Source organism: Microcebus murinus, chromosome 10, assembly GCF_040939455.1.
Source record: "Microcebus murinus isolate Inina chromosome 10, M.murinus_Inina_mat1.0, whole genome shotgun sequence".
In the NCBI taxonomy this organism is placed as follows: domain Eukaryota; kingdom Metazoa; phylum Chordata; class Mammalia; order Primates; family Cheirogaleidae; genus Microcebus; species Microcebus murinus.
Window position 1 is genome coordinate 36,468,863 of NC_134113.1, and position 17,430 is coordinate 36,486,292.

At 34.3% G+C, this 17,430-nt stretch overlaps 1 protein-coding gene across 4 annotated transcripts in view; it reads left to right on the forward strand.

The window, feature by feature from the left end:
• The window catches only part of LIN7A (lin-7 cell polarity scaffold A), a 153,040-nt gene that overhangs the window by 110,127 nt on the left and 25,483 nt on the right, over positions 1–17,430 (forward strand). For all 4 annotated transcript variants that reach the window (XM_076007140.1, XM_012759760.3, XM_020287968.2 and 1 more), the window contains 2 exons: positions 6,741–6,812; positions 9,319–9,528. In XM_076007140.1, the coding sequence (XP_075863255.1) occupies positions 6,753–6,812; positions 9,319–9,528 (270 nt within the window). In that variant the 5' untranslated portion in view covers positions 6,741–6,752. The remainder of the gene's footprint in view (positions 1–6,740; positions 6,813–9,318; positions 9,529–17,430) is intronic.

Consider the following 17,430-nt stretch of genomic DNA (forward strand, 5'->3'; position numbering starts at 1 on the left):
CTCCAGTAGATTATTCATTCACAGCTGAAGGCTATTTGGGCTCTTTCTAGTTTGTGCCAATTATGAATAAAGCTGCTATAAGTATTTGCATCTTGTTTTGGTGTGAATATAACTTTTCATTTATCTTGGATAAGTAGCTAGGCTTAGATGAATGAATCTTAGAGTCAATGTGAATTTAATCTTACAGAAAACTGTTATCCCACTTTCTAGAGTGGCCATACCATTTTTTATTCCCACCATCAATGTATAAGAGTTATAGATGTTCAACATTCTTGCCTATACTAGATATCATCAGTATGATTTTTTTAACCTACACATTCTAATCAGAGTGTAGATGTATCTAAGTATGGTTTTAATTTAAATTTCCCTAAGTGACTAATGATGTTGAGGATCTTTTCATATTTGCCACCCATATATCTTCCATGATAATGTGCCTGTTTAAATACTTTACCCATATTTTAATTGTGTTGTTTAATTTTTATTGACTTCCCAGAGTTCTTTATAAATACTGGGCATGGGGCCTTTATCAAGTATATGTTTTATAAATATTTTCTCCCAGTTAGTTTGTCTTTTCATTTTCTTAGTAGTGTTCTTCAAAGAGTTAGTTTCTGCTTAAAAAAAACAAAAACAAAAACAAAAAAAAAACTATGATTTTATCTTTCCTCTCAGTTTTTATGCCCTCGTATTAACAAATTTGCACTGATTTCTAATGGGCAAAATTATAACTTTCAGAATTGGAAGAAGTAGAAGAAAAGAGAGCCTAAAGACAACATAGATCTGTATAACATTTACTTGGATACTACAGCAACCAGAAATTCTTTGGGCTGAAAGTAGCAGAAAATCCAACTTCAGTGGATTCAGTTTGCTTAAGCAACAAATAGGACTGTTTTTTTTTTTTTTTTTCCACTTCAAGAAGTTGATGGATAGGCAGCTGTTTGCATGCATTGTGAGGCTCCGTGTCATTAGAACTGATTTGTGTATGGTTCCCTGGCCTTTCTCTTGAAGTTGGAGGTTGCAACTACAGCTGCTCATATCCACACTCATGGCAAGAAGTAAAAGATGGGAAAGGACAGCACTTGCACCAAGACAGCAACACTTTCTCAGAGGCTTCTCACCCACCTCCAGCTGGATTCTCACTGGAAAGAACTAGGTCAGATGGCCAGACAATGTTGGGAGGAGGGGGTTGAAAATGGGCATTGTATGAAGTGAGTCTACCTAGAGCCTGCCACACACAGAATTTTTTAAATAACATCCAAATACAAAAGGCAATAAAACTATACTATAAAAGTAAAAGACAGAACACTCAAAATCTAATTTTAAACTTAAGATTTTTTTCTTTGATCTTGCTGCAGGCTAAGCAACTAAATTCTAAAGGTATCATTCCAATTGGTTCTTAGGTGTGCATTTAATAGTAATAATAGAAATAATAGCAGCTACTATAAGAAGAGCATAAAATAAGAATAGTGGATTATGGTTTACAAAACCACATACTTTATCTTCTTTGACTGCCTTTTTGAAGTTAGGGTTTTACATAATAGCCAACTAAGGTACACAGATGGTAGGTTACTTAAGGTCACATAGAAAAGGAACCCAGAATAAGAACTCACAATATAGATTTGGCATCCCTTACCTACCTCTCTAATCAGGGTTTTCAAGATCAAGAAGAAATTTACAATAGAAAAATTAGCTGGTCATGGTGGTGTACACCTGTAGTTCTAGACACTCCGGAGGCTGAGGCTGGAGGATTGCTTGTGCCTGGGAGTTTGAGGTTTCAGTGAGCTATGCTGACAACACTGCACTCTAGCTGGGGTGACAGAGTGAGATTCTGTCTAAAATAAACAAATAAATATAGGAAACTTGCATCTCCCACGTGTTTAACAATATAAAATTTATATTGTGATACTGTGTGGCCTGCATATGTAAATTTGGTGTATAAATTGAAGTGACAGTAAAGCTGTCACTTCATTTGTACTTGTTATTCTTTCAGTGATAAAATTTCCATCTAGAAAAAGTAGTCTACTTGCTTTTCAATATAATAAAAGGAAAATGTAAATTATTTGTTTAAAAAATTTAAACCAGCCCTTCTATAGTGAAAATTAATGTTATGTCAGAGTTTTAGAAAGAGCCTTTTTTCTTTCTTAATTTAGCCCAAGTGCCTAACATGTTGATTAGAATAGCTCAAAAATAGAATTAGCTGAACAAATGAATAAATGAACTTTTGAACCAATTCACTACAATTATGTTGCTTTAATTTAATTGATCTATATTTTTAAATTTTCAACAGCTTGTAATATGTTCTAAATATGCACAATGCTATTGAATCTGTGAGATTTATTCAAGGTTAGAAAATTACTGATGCTAAAATCTAAGGTAAAACTGTGAGAGTATCTATCAATTATTTGCCGTAGGAATTAAACCCATCTTACCAAATGGAATGTACTTAGAATGTTGTAGCTTTAAGTTTATCAAACATTTCGGAACCCAAAGGATTTAGGAGACTATCAGCCCTACTTAAAAGCCCCTTGTTGAAACACATACAATTATTTTCTCTTTTCCCTTTAAGAACTCTCTCAGGGTATCTGGTAAAATATTTTAGCTTTCCATGACAACTTTCTTCAAAATTTTACAAATACTTTTATAGTTGTCCTTGAAGAGTAAGGGAGGCATGGATACATTTTGTCCCTTAGAAAATGAGAGGCTAAGGAAATTCATAATGTGACACAGCTAATGGAAATAGAATTAATATATCCAGGCTTTGACCTGACTCTATAACCAGATCATATTCTCTTCAGCTCACTTTTGAAAACCAACTAATCAGAATCTATTGTGTTTTATTGGGGGGGGGGAAGACTAGCAATAATGTTGTATTCAGTTCACTAAATCTTAGCATATTATAATCATAAAGGGAGATTAAAATGATATTTCACTCTCATTTGAGGTGAGGAATTTGTTGGTTGCAGAATTCTTGAACTGTACATTTGCAACCATCATTTGTTTAATGGTAGCTACTATATAAGACCTAGATACATTTATTCAAAATATAAAGAAATGCTTGTGGCATCTGTAAGTTTTTGTTTGCATGCATGCTGTCAAAATAGTAGTAGTCTGATGCTGTCTTTTGTTTTTTTTACAAAATTGAGTGGGTCTGTGGAATGATGCTGTCTTAATATAAGAAAGGCTGATATGGTTTAAAGAAGAAAGATTTTGGAGGTGGTAACAATGAATTAGTATAACAAATCTGTGACTAATTAGCTTTATGATCATAGTCATGTTACCATCTCTGCAACTCCATTTCATTGTGTGTAGAGTGCCCAAATCATAAATTGTGAGAATTAAATGAGCTCTTGGATATAAAATGTTTAGCATTGCATTTGACCCAGAGTAAGTCCTCATTAAATGCACACCAGAATTATGATAATTTACTCCAACAAATATTTATTAAACATTTATAAGATCCTCTATTCAGTGCAATAAAAGTGGGATTTTTATGGCTTACTAATTATTGCATATAAGAAGAAAAGATATAGCCGGACTCTTTAGATCAGAATTTCCCAGCCTCAGCACTATTGACATTTTGGCAGATAATTCTTTGTTGTGGGATGCTTCCCCGTGCACTGTAGGATATTTACATCCATGGCCGCCATGGATTAGAAGCAGTATCACCACTCTCCTGCCTGTTTATAACAACCAAAAATGTCTCCAGACATTGCCAAATGTCTCCTGGAGGGCAAAATTGCCCCCAGCTGAGAACTATAGCCTCTGATCAATTCTTTGTAAAGAGTGTTCATGGACTGCTAGTCCTAGGAGATTCTCCCCAAAAGATCCTGGGGTCAAATAAGATGAGAATCATTAATTAACAGCAACAGCAATAAGGATAATAGCTAACTTTTGGTAAACTTACTACCTGTAGCATACTGTTCCTATCTTGTTTGATCTTCGTAACAGACCTACAAGTTAGTTACTATTTGAAGGCACATTTTTCAAGTGAGGAAATTTAGCACCAGAGAAATCAAGTAACTGACCAAACATCATACAGTTAGTAAGTGGCAGAGCCAGGGTTTGTTTCCAACTTATCTTCAGAGCCTGTGCAATTCTCTGCTACACAGTACTGCCCCTTGCATATCCCACTTTTTAATTCAAAATTCAAATTGGGATGTTAAGGATAATTATTCCTAATTTGCCATATTAGGTACACGCTATTTACCGTATCTTGAGCACTTACAAAATTGCCTTTTGTTTTAACCAATTGATGACAGTGTCCACACTATTTACTGAATGATTATCTTCATAAACATCCTTACATTCAAGCAAAGAAGTCCCATTCCCTGGAATTGTTAACGAAAATAACCCCAGATAAGTTCAGATGGCCAGGAACTAAGAAGGGTGGGACTTACTCTGCTTGAGGGAGGCAGAGAACATTTAATAGAGGAGTTAATATTTGAATTGGGCCTTTAATCATCGTGTTAAACTTGGATAAAAAAGAGTCTGCCAGGTGTAAGGGCATTCCTAGCAGATTAAATAGCATGTGCAAAGGCTTGAGTAGCTGGGAGGGTTTGATATGTTTAAGGAGTGGTGGGGATGGAGGAAAGGAAGTAGGAAAACAGAACTAGACTGAAGAGGCTGGGTTCTGCATTATTATTTCTGGCTTGACTTCTGTAGGCATTTGACTTTGTCACCTTACTGTAAGGGCAGCAGACAGCCAAGAGCGCAGTAGTGACATAGTCAGGGTAGGTACTTGATGATAATAACTGAAGTGAATAGTGTTTGGTGGTAGGAAGACCCAATTAAGACACTAATGCAATGCTTTCAGAAACACATAATGAGTTAGGGTTGAGAAAAGGGTCAGATTTGCGAGGGTTTATTAACAAGAGAAGCAAGGCAGGGAAAATCTTCTTCTTAAATGGGCTGTAAGAGCAAATAAGTAGAATCTTGTGGAAGGGCTAGCTCTATGAAACAGATGATGCACTCCCAAAGAACAACGTGGAATTATGTTTAACGGCTATTCTGGTAGCCTGGAGAATTTGCAGTAACGTATCTCAAATTCCACAAATGCTCTTCTAGAAACCTGTTCTCATTCCCATTCAGATTTCCCACAGAAATTGAATATCTCAATTGTTTAGTGGCAATTCAAAGCTGAAAGGTAGAAACTGAATCGTACTTATACCTTTTTAGTGCAGACCACTTTGTCTATTTTCTTCTAACAAAGTCACCCAGGAAAGATGAGTAAGCATTAGTGGAGATTCAACCAAATATTTTAGAGAAATGATGAGTCAGTCAAAAATGTGAGGAAGAGATTAGTCACAGCCACTCAATAAATGGTTGTTGAATGAAAGAATTTTGGAGTCACTTTAATAACTTTTGACTTAAGCAAGTAAAATAAGATTAATAGAAAGGAAAAACCATTCAAGTATTCAATTGCAATTTTCCCATTTCATTTTTTTTTACTGAAATAGCTAATGAGTCGCTCTAAAAAATTACTCCAGCATAATACCAAAGGGATTTTTACTTTTCTTCATTATGCAATAGATTTGTATATCTTTATTATTTAAATCCAAAATAAGCATGTAGTCCACCATATTTAACTTTGTTATTTTTTTCCAAATATCATCTTCAAACTATCCTTTAAGATTCTTTCTCCATATATCAGTTTATTTAAGATGAAGCAATTATTTCACCATTGATATAAAGATTTTGTGATTCCATTTCTGGCAGTTTAAAAGGAAAATATTTTTTCTACCATATTTTAATGATTTCTATTGTTGTACAGTTGTATCTAAAATCATGATTGGTAAGAATATCTGCTGTTTAAGGAGTGCTATTAGGTACCAGAAGCCTTGAAAGTATTGTTTAAAATAACAATGGCCCTACTAAATAGATATTCCTTACCTATTTTTCAGATGGGCAGAAAGAGGGTCAGAGTAGTGAAACAAGGCCTCATAGTTTCCCAATTGTAGTGTAAGAATCAAAATTAGGTCCATTAGTCATCAAAACCTGTACTCTTTCTAAGACATCATTCTGGATGCAAATTTTACCCCCATCCTTTCTATTTTACCTAAATGTTACCATGAATGCATAGCTGACATGTTGTTTTGTGTTACCAGTTCTAAGATTCTCTCACTTTACTTGTTTTTGCTCTGGAATACTTTTTGTCTCTGTGCTTAAAGACCGCATTGATTACCCTATCTACTCATATTAAAGTCAAATAGATTCACAGAGTAGATTATGTTATAAATGTTCAAAGTTATGAATGTGTATCATTAACAATAACATACTTTCCAACGTGATGGAGTTTGGGCCAAAGAAAAGATACTGCTATCCCAGTTTTGTGGACTATTAATTTAGAAAACTCTTTTAAAAGTGTTACCAAGATTGAAGAGGTAACTTTATATATAATTTTTATCACATTTTTGAGAGCTAGGGCTATATATACATGTATATATAAAATTTTTACTGACAAAATAGAGTTTTTATAAAACCAAATGTAAAATAGTTTTTGTATTTGATAAACATAGACAATCAAATTAAAAACTTCTGAATAAAAGTGATTGACTTCCTTGTCCCAATAGGAGGTATTTTTTGGTCCAAATCATCAGGATAATTCAAGATAATTGATTCAGACCTATTTTATTTGGTAATAGAGAACCTCTATCTTACAGTAAAAATATATCATGCTGTCTGCAATGAAAGAATTGAAACTCTTAATGTCCTTACACACTTCTTTTTTTATGTGAACATTTTAGGTGTATCAATATATGCATGAAACGATAACTGTTAATGGCTGTCCCGAATTCCGTGCGAGGGCCACAGCAAAGGTAAGGCTTGTGTAATTTTAAAAATATAATTGACCCCAGTTATCTAGTAATTGATTGTGCGCGTGTGTGTTTCAGGTATTCTCGTGTGTACACTGTAAGAAAATTTAGACATCAGTGGCAGCCCAGAGTCTAGAACCAGTACTACTTCCCAGGTAAAAATCCTAATGGAAAATTGAACGTTTCTGCTGCTTCTGTAGCTTAAGAAAGGAGAATGATTTCATGAAACTCACTAAATGTCCATTTGGCACAAGCAAATCTACTGGTTCATTGTATGAAATACTATATGGTGTTTTGACACATTCCAAAAGAACCTCTATCCTATTCAGTGCATGAAGATTTATTTGCACAGATCTAAAGACTTTATTTACATTAGACAGGAAAACAATTTACCTGACACACACTGATCTAAGATTTTTCTATGTATTCAGCTGAGCAGTGGGTAACTTGCTGAAAGAATGTGGTGTTGTGAGACTCCATCTCTAAATAAAAAACAAATTAGCCTGGTATGATGGCTCATCTCTATAGTCCCAGCTACTTGGAAGGCTGAGGCAGGAGGATCCCTTGAGCCCTGAAGTTCAAGGCTGCAGTGAGCTGTGATTGTATCACTGCATTCCAGCGGGGCCACAGAACAAGACCCTGTCTCTAAAAAAAATAAAAAAATAAAAATAAAAAGTTTTTTAAATTAATTATTTAAAAAAAAAGAAGAATGTGGCCTTGACCTAAAGGGAAAGCCTGCCACCTTTTGTGGTAGTGGCCACATTTGCTCTTTAAAAACTCAAATCCAGAGATTGCAGAGACCCAACTAATGGAAATCTTATAATAGGATCATGAAATTATTAAATATCTAGAAAACATATCATTAAGGCATTAGTTTTAAACTAAAATCACTGATGCAGTTCTTATTTTACAAATACACAAATGTTATAATAGAAACAACACTTGCTTTTAAAAATATTTTATCTTTCTAATAATGTATAAGAAATAAGAACCATTGAAAATAATTAGAATTTTCCATTTAATTATTTTGTGTTACAACATCTCTTGCTTGATTTCTCTCTGGATTTTTTAGTTTTCGTTCTGTAACTGAACACTGTAGATTTGTAAGTTTCTTTTTAACTCAGAGAAAAAAAGGGTATTATTATCATTACATCATGCTTTGCTTGTACTGAAGTGGAACACACACAGAAAAATGATCCCTACATGGTTTAATTAAGGGGAAAGTGAATTATGTAGTGTTTTACCATTCTCATTTCTTATTCATGTAGAACAGCAGGATAGCAGCATAATGTTGCAATAGCACAATATTTTCTGGTTGTTTCTGGGCTGTCTGCATTGCATCCATGTCAGCCATTAAAACTTATGCATGACAACAAGGTTTGCATGAGCAAATGCATGTAGCTAAAAACAAGCCATTGTTTTCATATCATTCACTATCTTTCACTAAATGCAGACAGTAGCATAATGCTAAATTGATGTGATAATGCTGTGTGTGGAAAAGAATGTACAGTAGTTGGAATCAATATTTTCACAGTGTTGGATAAATCACCTTATAGTAGGCATCTAATCAACTGTGGTTACAGTGTGATAATAGAGGTGGAAAATAAGAAGCAGGCAGAGAATCTTGGTAGAAACTACTTAAATGTTGTTATTTCTGTGGGGGGTGGGAACTAATGGTAAGTTGTTTTCTTGAACTTATTTAAAGAAATTAACATATTAATTTTAAAATAGAATTATGTCCATATTAAATGATGTTTTAGATATCTAGCTATAAAACCATGGACTGTTCATTTTAACTATTTCACTATAATAGTTGAAATATTAATGAAAAATTTAGAGGAAAACAATACTGTGCCACATAAGATCTCCCAGAACAATATGAAATATAGGTATGAAATAACAGTAATCTGTTTGAATCTATTATTTTATCTTAGTTTTTATTTTCTTTTGGGCCTCCTCAATCAAAAATAAAAACTTATATTTGCTAAGCCTGTGGTTCAGCAATATCAGGGTAATATATGTATTCACTAGTATATACACATGTAAGTGCTCTTCCATTTGTTGAATATTTATGAGCTTTTATGTGCAAGCACAAAACTAGACTGTGTGTCATACGAAAAAGTGCAAGACACAATCCCTGCCCTTAAAGTGCTCATAGTCAATGCATGTACAAAATAATTATAATAGTAGGTAGTATATGTAACAAAGATATTTGGAGTCCAGGAATAGGAGGAATTGCATCTAACTGAGGTAACTGGGAAAGATGTTTATGAAGGGAAATTTTTATCATAGTGGATAAGATCCAGAAATAGATGGGGGGGGGGATGCTTTACCAAAGAAAGGAATCACAGATGACATCTAAATGAAAAAAGGCCCCTCCCTTTTGTGTTCTTTCTTTCACAGGAGAATGCTATAAAAATATAAGAAGTTGCCTGAGCTACCCACTGCAAAGTGTGTGATTAGCCTCATTTCCCTCATTTTATTACCAAAAGACCATCTTTTCTTTCAGGCAACAGTTGCAGCTTTTGCAGCTAGTGAAGGCCACTCCCACCCTCGGGTAGTCGAACTGCCAAAGACTGATGAAGGCCTTGGTTTTAACGTGATGGGCGGAAAGGAGCAAAATTCCCCCATTTATATCTCACGCATCATCCCTGGAGGGGTGGCTGAAAGACATGGAGGCCTCAAAAGAGGAGACCAGCTGCTGTCAGTGAACGGAGTGGTATGTTTATAAAAACAAACAGAGATTTTTTCCTTGAGCACATTCATTTTTTTTTTCTGCTATTACCAAAGTCAGTGTTGAGATTCTAGAACAAATCATAATTTTGTGTTCAAACAGCTTCCTAGGTATTGATGGATACTGAACCTATAAAAGGTGTAATTTTATATTTTTATGTCTCATTTCATCTTGTTCAGTTATCATAAATATCAGCTCGTTGAAAATCATCCCAAGAAATTATACCAACTAGTAGAATTTCCCTCCATAATACTCTAATTGAATTAACGTTTGGAAGGACATAATAATTTCAAGACACTTTTTATTCTAAGTTACCATAAGCAAACAGACACATTTAAAATATAAGGGTAAAACTCCACACTTTATAATGTGTGTGGGTTTTTCATCTTAATTATAAAAGAAGGTAATTTTAATGTTTATATAATAATAACACATATGAAAAAGGCTAATGCATTTATTCATAATTCTTTAAGCCAGGTCTACAACTATAGTATGTATAATAGTATTCCTGTATCAAAACATCACATATATCTCATAAACATATACATCTATTATGTACCCATAATTAAAAATTAAAAATGTATGTATTCCTGTAATTCTAGCACTCTGAGAGGCTGAGGCAGGAGGATTGCTCAAGGTCAGGAGTTCGAGACCAGCCTGAGCAAGAGCAAGATCCTGTCTCTACTAAAAATAGAAAGAAATTAGCCAGACAACTAAAAATATACATAGAAAAAATTAGTCGGGCATGGTGGTGCATGCCTGTAGTCCCAGCTACTCAGGAGGCTGAGGCAGTAGGATTGCTTGAGCCCAAGAGTTTGAGGTTGCTTTGAGCTAGGCTGACACCATGGCACTCGAGCCTGGAAATAGAGTGAGATTCTGTCTCAAAAAAAAAAATTTTTTAAATATACATATGTATTCATAGTTTATTAATAGTTTATTAATAGTTTACATATGTAAAAATAGTTTGATTATATTACCTATTCATCATATATATTTTAGTTTGCAAATAAAATTAAAGTAAATAAAAATATATAACATTTTAAACTAAAAGCATGAATGTATATTTTCATAACCTCATATTCTTTGGATGCCACTACCTGTATGCATTATAATTAGTTGCTAAAGAAATAGCTTCATGTGATATGAATAATTTTCTCCCCATAACTTTCATCTATATCAAACATAAATAATCTAAAAGTATAAATTTCAGAAATATAAACAAAAAAATATCAATGTTTACCTTTCTATTAACCTAAGATCTTTTTTCTAAGAACTTAAATATTTTAATGTATAAACTATTGCCTAGATTTGGGCTATTTGCAGCCATATTGATTTATGCTTAGAACGCAATATCCAAAATAAAATGCATTTGGAATGTGATATTTTACTGTAACTATCGAGTGAAATTCTTCCATATTTATATCATGAATTTTGTTCATTTGTTTTTTATTTTTAGCCTGACTAGTAGTTTTTATAGAATCCAAAACTATTCATTCAACTCTGCTGTTCCCTATTGCATATCAAAATTATCATCCCATGAATATTTTATATCCCTTCAGCATTCCAATTACTATTTACTTTTTTCTATCTAATAATGCTTTGAGATAAGCTTTTTTATTGACCTTTAGATAACTATGGCTTTTTCAAAGCATGTTTCAACTGATAATTTCAGAGTTGAACTTCCTGGTCTAGAGGGCTTTAGAGCTAGGCCACACAATTGTCACATAGTAATCTACGCCTTGGAGTATGAATTTATGATTTCTCTGAATATATTGGGTAGATCAAAAGAAGATATAGATTTAAAAATAGTATGAAAAGTATAAAAAAATCCAAAATATATTCATAGTAATTATAATTGTATAAAGCAACTATATATATATATATATATATTAATTCAATAGGTGGTTGACTTTAAACTTTCTGTTAAAAGAGCTAAAAGCCTTTGTTTAACCCACACATTTTCAGGGAACCCCTGGGGGCATTTCACACTCATCCATTTATTGCAGTGACCTACTGATATACCTGGGAGGCTGCATGGAGCACTGAAGTCAAACAGATAAGGTTCTACCACTCAATATTCATTCGATTATGAATTCATATCCCTTAAACCTGAATTTTCTTATCTGTAAAAAAAGGGAATACTAATAATTTGAAAGACTCTGGTGAAAATTAAATTGAGGCAAAGTGTCTGTTGAAAACTGTCCTGTGATAATTTGGTAACAGATACTTTTGACAGGTAAGTGCGGCTACTGAACATGGTTAAGCTGGGTGAAGGTTAAAAACTCCCCCAGTGACATTGCTTTTGCTAGTTATGTTAAAAGTAAGTCTTAAAGAAAATTCTGCTCCCTATACTGGCATATGCTAGCGAACATTTGTTAGCAAGAAGGCAGTAATCAACTCATGCAGTCTTTTCCATAAATTTGATAAAATCCTGGGTCTCTGTCCATTCAGGTGTTCTAATCATAACCTTGGGGAAAAGGTTCACTTGAGGCAGGTGAGACTACATTCTCAGAGCCAGGATTTTGTTACCCTTATGTTCAGCGTCAGACATCCAGAAATCCTACTAAATTGACAGTTGAAAATAGTAAGGTTCAGTGGTCAAACTTTTACCACTAATCTTATGGTACAGTCTCTGGGCCTCCATAAGATTTTCATACTCTGTTCATGCAAAGATGAAGAATGTTTCTAAAAGACTTTAATATTCCATATATATTTAAAACCTTCAATGTTAAACCCTTAAGTTTAATTTATAACGTTTATTGTGCTAGTTAATGGCCCACTAATTTCACCAAATAAAATCTATTTCTGACACATTTTTGCTAATAAGGAAAGCATCATTTGTTCATCAACATAGGTGTCACAAATGCTCTTATAGTGGCTACCTCTTGCGTGTTGCCTTTCTGAGATAATACTAGCTAACCACTCTAGACTGGTTTATGGTTTACTTTACTAAGCTCCTAAAGCTGGAGCTTAAAATACCGCACATCCATATAATCAAACTATATATTATAAACTACGTATTTTAAAGTGTTTAAGAGTAAGTTAGGTACATTTTAACAGTGTCTAATATGTACAGGTGTTCTGTAAATGAGAAACTTCCTGACCCTATGACTCGTTCATAGTCATATAAAGAGTAGTTAATCCAATTCCTAAACCCTGGGCTTCTAAGCTGAGTCTAGAGGTCTTTTCAGTATGAATAATTCTAAGCAGGTAGCAGCATTTAATGGGAAAAAAAAATTATTCTGTAATGAAAGGGCCAAAAAAAGAAAAGATTAGCAAATGATTGAATGATTTCTATTTCTACTTTGAAATAAGGTACCATTTGGGGAGATTAAATATGGAAGATTTTCAGAACATGCCATTCTAAACTGAGAACAAATTTTTGAAGGAAGTGAGTTAGAGGACTGAAGCAAACCTTAGCAACTTTAGTATAAATTCTCTGGGGAAATTTTCCAAGTATCCTACTTATAAAGTAAAAAAAAATTATTCCATGGACCTTCAAACATCTGAAAAGATACCTAAAATGTCCTGATTATCTTTGTTTGTTTACTTGTATGGTTTTATATCCTGCCTGCATTTAAAAAAGATATGTCATGATGGCTGATAAAAAGTAAAATATGTTAATACAAAACTGTTAACATGGAATGTTAGTTAATAAAGTGGGATAGAAAGGGGGAAACCAATAAATAGAAATTTAAAAAAAGATATAGCAGTTGAATAATTGATTTTTTATCTTAGCTTCTTAGAAGTCAAAACAGAAGGAAACTCATACCAGCTTAGCTAACACTGGGAAAGAAAATTTTTTCTATCACTGGGTTCCAAGAGAAATTTTTCTTGGGATTTTTGCAAAAGAGATATTGAATCACTTAATACAATTTTACAAAAAATACAGAGGCCTTTTGTGTATGGCTACTTCTTATGTCAACCCTCAGTGAAAACATACAGCTGAGTGCTGAATTAAAATTTAGCATCAATAGGAGGTCAAAATGTTACAGTTATAATTTATAGTTTTCTAATATCCCCTTTTCACCCTTTTATGCTCAAGTGTTTTCTCAGCAATTCTGAGAAAGGACTAAAGGACTATTTATAAATGTTGCAGCCAATTTGGAGCCAATAGGGACAGTAAATATATTTAGTGGTAGAGTCAGGAAATGAAAAATCTCAATAGAATGATACAGTAGGCCTAATTTAATAAGAATCTATATGAAATCTGCTCTTATGCCCAGAAAACTAGCTACACGTATGCAGAATCAGGGAGGAATGGCTAAATACCAGAGCCTGGGGAAAAATCATGAGGAATATCAGTTGCTTTCAAGAAAAATATAAATCAAATTGAGGGAGAGGGGCAAAAAATAAGGCTAATGTGATTAGAGAAGCATTGATACAAATATCTTGTACAGAATATGGAAAGAGATTGGTCCAACTCTTGAGTGTGCTGTTCAGCTCACACCCTATTGTGCTGTGATCCTGGTTCCATCCTTGCAAAGCATGATAAACTCATGCAGAGATGCACAGTCTTTATGCAAGGAACATGTTGAGTTGTTTAGGATGGAGAAGAGAATTTTTAGGGGAATGATGACTATCTTCAGCTGACCTCCATTATAGCAGAACCAAGACCACTGGATAAAAATCACAGGGAGGGCAGATTTCAGCTTACTATAATAAAGAGCTTTTAAACTCTTAAAGCTCTCTAAATGGAGAAAGACTTAAGTCATAAGGAAGTATATGCTCATCATTTGAAGTTTTATGCAGAGGTTAGAAGACTGCCCAAGTATTTCAAAGTATGTGTACCATGCAGAGGGTTGAACAGTTAGCCCCAAATTCCATTTTAAGTCCATGACTAAGTGATTCTATGTCTTCAAATAGAATTTTGCTGAGCCCACTTATAACCCTCCATACAAACACACACCACCTTATACTGTGAGGCAGATAAGTAGGCTCTACCTATACTCTGTGTATCCTATTCATGAGACATTTTCTCCTGAATGGAAAGATTAGAAATCTATTATAATATACTTTTTATTTATTTAGTACTTTACAGTTTATTAGCAGTGTTTACACAGTATTCTCCTATTTGTTCTTCTAAAAAGTAGTCTCATGAAATGGATAGTCCCAAAAGTGTTCCCTTCCTTTCTCTCTCTCTCTCTCTCTCCAATTTACACGCACAAATGCACACACAGGTTGACACCCAAATAGACACACATGATATAAATTTCAACTTTTACTGCAATCATAGCTGATGATTACCAAGTGTAATAACTAGTTATTTTGAAAAACAATCCCAATGAAATCTGAATAAGCTCTGTGGATTGTACCAAAGCCAATTTACTGGTTTTAATGTTATGCTTTAGTTTTACAAGATGTTAATATTGGTGGAAGCTGAGGAAAGAGTACAAGGGACATCCCTGTACATTCTTTGAACTTTCTTTAAATCTACAATTATTTATTATATTTTTTAAAAGGCAAAAAGTCCAAAAGAATTAACCCCTATTATGATATTCTACTGGTACTGATGGGAGAGAAGACAGAGGACAGAAAAGTATTATAAAATACAAGCATTAGAACTTTTAAAATATACTATATGGAAAAGAGGCCTTCATTCGCTTCTGAAATCCAAACACTTTTTTAGAGCAACATTGGTGGGGAAATTGCAATTAAATTTGCCTAGCTCTGTAGTTCAACCTAAATAAAGCTGTCGATACAGTGTATGCACATTGCTAATTAATTTTTAAGCATAACAGATGAATGAATAAAACTTTAGGTATGGAACGGAATAAATTGTTTTCCTGGAATCTGGCTTTTTTTTTTTTCTGCTTTTATAAATACCAAGTTAAGGGTGAGTACTCACAGCTCAGATTATTTATGCAAAATGGCTGTCAGGTGTAGGATGAAGAGGAAACAAAAGCGGAATTCCAGATCTGAGCTGTGCAAAGCTATAGCATCCCAGAGGGGAAATCAATGTTAAGATCTTATTTATCTATTGTCTGAACAAAGAGAAAACACAAACAAAAGCATTTTTTAATTGCTATGAAATACACTGCAAGATTTCTATGAAAATTTAAGTACCACAATAAAATGTGTGCTCCATTGATGGCAGTAATTTTTGTTCATTGCCTTATCTCCAGTCTTAGAACAGTTCCCACATATAGTCAAAGCTCCATAAATATTTGCTGAATGCCAGGCACTGCTGTAAGCACTCTACATAATGAATTTCTTATTTCCCCATTATGTTCTGTGGTAGGTACTATAATTATCACTCTCATTTTTTTACAAATGAAGAAACTGAGGAAGAGAAAGATAAAGTAACTTGCCCAAGCTCATACAGCTACTAAATGACAGAGCTGGATATCCTAACTCAGGCAGTCTGACCTTATTAATCATAATTTAAGGTCAATAAATATAATATCTTAGCCCTTAATAAATTAGCACTTTCATGTATGATGTAGAAAAGATCAAATTTTCTTAATCTTTATGGATTTGCATACATGAATTTTTGGTGGAAAGAGAGTTTTTCTCAGCTGCTTATAAGGGATTTGGACCTTTAAAAAATTAAGAACCAGTCTGAAGATAGCAATGTTCTGAGAAGGAGTTTGCTTTAATTCAAATGGCCCAGAATATGGAGGAAGTGTAAAGACTTTGGTTCCATTGTGTTTGAATTGTTCCATACATGCCTAAACCCATGGTTCCACTTTGCACCAGCACCAGAGAATGGCCTGAACAGACACTCTCCCTGGGCCAGCTGAACAGCCCTGGTCCACAAGCGCTCTCTGAAACCACTTGGCCCTTAGAGGAAAAAGGCAGAACCTCTGCCTTCGGTTCTGCTGTAGGCCTGACATAAGGATCCCCAACTTAATTCTGTGCTAAGAGACCTCAAGTAAAGCTATTCTCACATCCTCTCTGTGCCTAGAAGTCGTTAGCAGATTCTTTACCTTTCTCAGCAGCTGAGTGGGAGGTTGTTTGGGTTATAATTAAATAGGAGTGCAAGCTGGAATTTCAGCTAAGTGCTGAAAATTTTTGTTCTCGGGATGACATCATGTGACACTTCACTCATTTGTGAAGGAGTCAAGAGAAGTACAATTATGTGGTTTTATCCCAGTCACTTTCAGAAGGACACAAACAATGCAGCATGATCATTTTGCAGCACTGAGCAGCAGACTGTGCTCTAGTCCCCCTCATTCTGAGTTGGCTCTTGATAAGAGAGCTTTTAATTTATGAAGCAGAGCAGGGAAATATTGTGCTATCCCAATAGAACAGGTAACGATAGCTCACAGGCTAGAACTGCTATATTCCCACCCTGTGATTTCAGCACCAGGTGTATTGGTTCTCACTTCTTAATAGAGCACCTTGAGCTTTGAGCATACACTGGGATTGTGCTGATACAACTGGCTGAAAATGTATCAATGCCAGAACACACACAGTTGATCAGAATACACTCACATTTAGTGGATGCGAAAGTTCAAGTCTCTAGATGGGGGAAGCATCGCCATACATGGGATCAGACTGACCTAAATCATTATGTAGATTGCTGATAATGGGGCATTTGACCATTTAATTTAGTTACCAGTGCAGTCTTTCCCATAGTTATTTTTACCATTTGTTGTTTCCTTTGACTATTCAATTTCGTTACTGAGCACAGTCTATTTCATAGTTCTTTTTACCATTTTTTTGTTTGTGTTTTCCTCATTTTTGTGCTGTTATTTCAGCAAAGCTTTTCATTCATTCAACAATTATTTGTAGAGCAATTATTGTGTGCCCACTATTGAGCTAAGCCCTAGATATAGAGTGGGGAACAAAACAGAAAGGTTCTAACACAAGGCAATGGTGAATGCCTGAGGTGGTGGATACCCCAATTACCCTGATTTGATTAATTCACATTTTAGGCCTATG